The sequence below is a fragment of the Salvelinus sp. IW2-2015 genome, linkage group LG17 (assembly GCF_002910315.2).
Source record: "Salvelinus sp. IW2-2015 linkage group LG17, ASM291031v2, whole genome shotgun sequence".
Taxonomy (NCBI): Eukaryota; Metazoa; Chordata; class Actinopteri; order Salmoniformes; family Salmonidae; genus Salvelinus; species Salvelinus sp. IW2-2015.
The window spans coordinates 5,859,714-5,863,659 of NC_036857.1; the positions used below are offsets into that span (position 1 = coordinate 5,859,714).

Consider the following 3,946-nt stretch of genomic DNA (forward strand, 5'->3'; position numbering starts at 1 on the left):
TGTACTGGTCCAATGGTCTTTTTCTGCTTGTCTAATAGTCTGATTACTGGTCCAATGGTCTTTTTCTGCTTGTCTAATAGTCTGTGTACTGGTCCAATGGTCTTTTTCCTTTTCTTTTTGTTACCTCACTCTCTGTGTATCCTTCCAGTGTGTGAGTGGATCACAGCTTCTGCTATGAGATCTAAACCTTTTTGTCACAGGTGGTAGTGCACTCTCCCCGTAACCACAGGGTTGTTGATTCAAGCCCCACTCTTGTTGTTCCCCCTCAATCACTACCAGACCTGGGTTCAAATGCATGTGTATTTGAGTATTTGTTATTTAAAGAAAGAAGACGAGTAGGCGGCCAGTACGTTGCAATACACTTTTGTGAACTATTAACAAAATGTACACTTAACAAAAATATAAGTGCAACATGTAAAGTGTTGGTCCCATGTTTCATGAGCTGAAATAAAATATCCCAGAAATGTTCCATACGCTCAAAAAGCTTATTTCTCTCAAATGTTGTGCACAATGTCTTTACATCCCTGTTAGTGAGCATTTGACCATTTGTCAAAATAATCCATCCACCTGACAGGTGTCGTATATCAAGAAGCTGATTAATGAGCATGATCATTACACAGGTGCACCTTGTGCTGAGGACAATAAGAGGCCACTCTTAAATGTGCAATTTTGTCACACAACACAATGCCACAGAAGTCTCAAGTTTTRAGGAAGTGTGCAATTGGCATGCTGACTGCAAGAATGTCCACCTGAGCTGTTGCCAGATAATTGATGTTAATTTCTCTACCATAAGCTGCCACCAACATTGTTTTAGAGAATTTGGCTGAGGAGTATTTCTGTCTGTAATAAAKCCCTTTTGTGGGGAAAAACTCATTCTGATTGGCCCACCCCTGTGGGTCGGCCTGTTTCCCAAGTGTGTGGGCCTATGCCCTTCCAGGCCCACCCATGGGCCTGAACCCCTGCGCCCCTGCCTTTCATGGGATATCCATAGATTAGGGCCTAATTTATTTATTGAAATTGACAAATTTCTTTACATTCAAAATCTCAGAAATTGTTTCATTTTGTGTTTATATATCTTTTCAGTATATTTACAAAATACAGTAATCCCTCGTTTATCGCGGGGGTTACGTTCCGAAAATGACCCGCGATAAGTGAAATCCGCGAAATAGAAAACTTTTTTTTTTTTTACAATTAGCAATATTACATGTATACAAATCAGTGACTCACGTGTAGGCCGTTTCGTCGACATTATGGGTTTAGGAGATGTTCGAAATTACAAGATAATTTGGCCAACTTAATGTAATTTGCCAAGCTGTTTTATGTACGTACACATAACTGCACGAGACGACAAAATGATAGCACAATTCGTAGCATGTTTTGATACAAGAAGCGGGAGTGAGTTTTTGCGAATCAGATGCAGAGCACAAATGCACCAAAAAAAAAAAAAAATAAAAAAAAATGCATTATGAAAATCCGCGAAATAGCGAATCCGCGATAAGTGAACCGCGAAGTGGCGAGGGATCACTGTAATACATATGGGAGGAATCAGCATAGTACATCAGGAAACACAACTGCAACGCGTTTCGACTAGTAGAGTCTTCCTTATTTAAATATYTTTTCCTGTGTATTTAAGTATTTTCAAATACACATGCCAAAACAAGTAGCCTACTTTTATTTGTGTATTTTAATTTATTTTAAGAAAATAAATAGTTGACCAAATTGTATTTGAAGGTATTTTTAAATACTTKTATATTTTTTAATACCTGGGTTATTTGCATGGGAGTGTATTTGAGTAAGTGTATTTCCACGTGTATTTCCAAATGCATTCTGATTTTCAACTACTTGTTTTTTCAAATAAAAGTTGTCTGTATACTTGTTTTGAAATGTATTGAAAACTAATTGAAATACCTGAAATAGTATTTGATCCCAGGTCTGATCATTASAATAGCACTGACTCCACTGTTTTCTCCTATGTTGTGTTTCAGAACTCCATGAAGGTGATGTTCAAGTGCTTGTGGAAGAACTGTGAAAAGGTCCTCAGCACCTCTTCAGGGATCCAGCGACACATCCGAACCGTCCACCTGGGGTAAGGCACCAATCAACCACAGAGCCAGATACAGGTCAACTGCTGTAGATATGGAATCACAATTGTTGAATGGGTAATTGTTGTAACCAATCACTGCACTCAGATCACATGAGGACCAATAAGAGAGCAGATATTTATAATATAGAGCCATTATTGCATGGAACTCCCTTCCATCTCATATTGCTCAAATAAACAGCAAACCTGGTTTCAAAAACCAGATAAAGCAACGTCTCACGGCACAACAACTCACAGCACTACGCCTCTCTGCTATTTGACCTAGATAGTTTGTGTGTATGTATTGATATGTAGGCTACATAGCTAAATTGATGTAGTTCTGTCCTTCAGCTGTTGTCTATTAATATTCTGTATTATGTCATGTTTCATGTTTTGTGTGGACCACAGGAAGAGTAGCTGCTGCTTTCGCAACAGCTAATGGGGATCCTAATAACATACGAAATACCAGATATAATACAGTTCACTCTATTAGCTGAAGTTTGGTCAGAATATCTACTATCAGTGAGGAGCTAGTATTGTGGAGTATGTGCTACATTGGAAGCTCTGTCTCTCCATGGGCTCTGTTTGTTATGACTTCTTAATATGATTAGGTTTGTTAGTCTAGGATCCACTTACAAAGGGAAGCAGGGTGGAGGAGGGAAGCATATCAACACATGAGGAGGTTTCGCTGGTGTGTTTTTATAGCCTCCTGTTGCTATCCTGCACTCTCTGTCAGTCATTGAAGGCTTTGACCAATCAAGTACATAATCTCAGTGGCTCTGAGGCCTGTGTATCACTGCCCTCTGCTGGTTAGAGAAGACTCAGGTCCTCATTATAAAGCTTGTAGTGGCTTGGTATGAAGAATTAAAATGCCGTATAAGCATTTTCATAACACCTTATTAATGCAGCTGTAGAGTATTATGAGGTGGTATATTGACTGAATATATGATGGGCAATGAATGTGATTATAAGGCATTATAAGCTTTCATTATAAGCTACTTCACGTATGTCACCCTCCTGCAATGCAGGCGGAACTGCGACTCGGACTACAGCGACGGAGAGGAGGACTTCTACTACTCGGAGATCGAGGTCAACATGGACAGCCTATCAGAGGGCTTATCCAGCCTCACGCCCACCTCCCCCACCACCTCCGGCCCTCCCCCCATTTTCCCACCTGTCTCCATCACCGCCTGTCTCCCTCGCTCTGAGCCCTCCCACATCGCCATGAGGGGGACACATGGCCACGCCCCCACCCTGCTCAGCCAATCAGCTCCCTCCGCGCTCTGCCATATTCGCACTGACCACGCATACCAGGTAAGAACAGTCATGCACGTTCATACACCTTATTCTCCAGTGGCTATGGTACTCTCTGTTGCTATAAACGGTGCTATCTAGACCTTAAAAGGATTMTTCAGCTGTCCACGTAGGAGAACCCTTTTGGTTCTATGTAGAAACCGTTTGGTTCCAGGTAGAACTCTTTTTGGTTCCATGTAAACTCAGCAAAAAAATAAACGTACTCTCACTGTCAACTGCGTTTATTTTCAGCAAACTTAACATGTGTAAATATTTGTATGAACATAACAAAATTCAACAACTGAGACATAAACTGAACAAGTTCCACGGACATGTGACTAACAGAAATGGAATAATGTGTCCCTGAACAAAGGGGGGTTCAAAATCAAAAGTAACATTAACTTCTCTGCGCTACGGATCCCTTTTACGGGATCATTTTCATAAACAACCGCTGAATTGCAGGGCGCAAAATATTACAAAAAATATTTATAATCATGCAATCACAAGTGAAATATACCAAAACACAGCTTAGCTTGTTGTTAATCCACCTATCGTGTCAGATTTTGAAAATAT

General features: G+C 40.4%; 1 protein-coding gene across 1 annotated transcript in view; it reads left to right on the plus strand.

The window, feature by feature from the left end:
• The window catches only part of LOC111976852 (zinc finger protein 704), a 20,429-nt gene that overhangs the window by 1,160 nt on the left and 15,323 nt on the right, over positions 1-3,946 (plus strand). The window contains exons 2-3 of the mRNA XM_024006002.2: positions 1,986-2,086; positions 3,109-3,394. Of these exons, the coding sequence (XP_023861770.1) occupies positions 1,986-2,086; positions 3,109-3,394 (387 nt within the window). The remainder of the gene's footprint in view (positions 1-1,985; positions 2,087-3,108; positions 3,395-3,946) is intronic.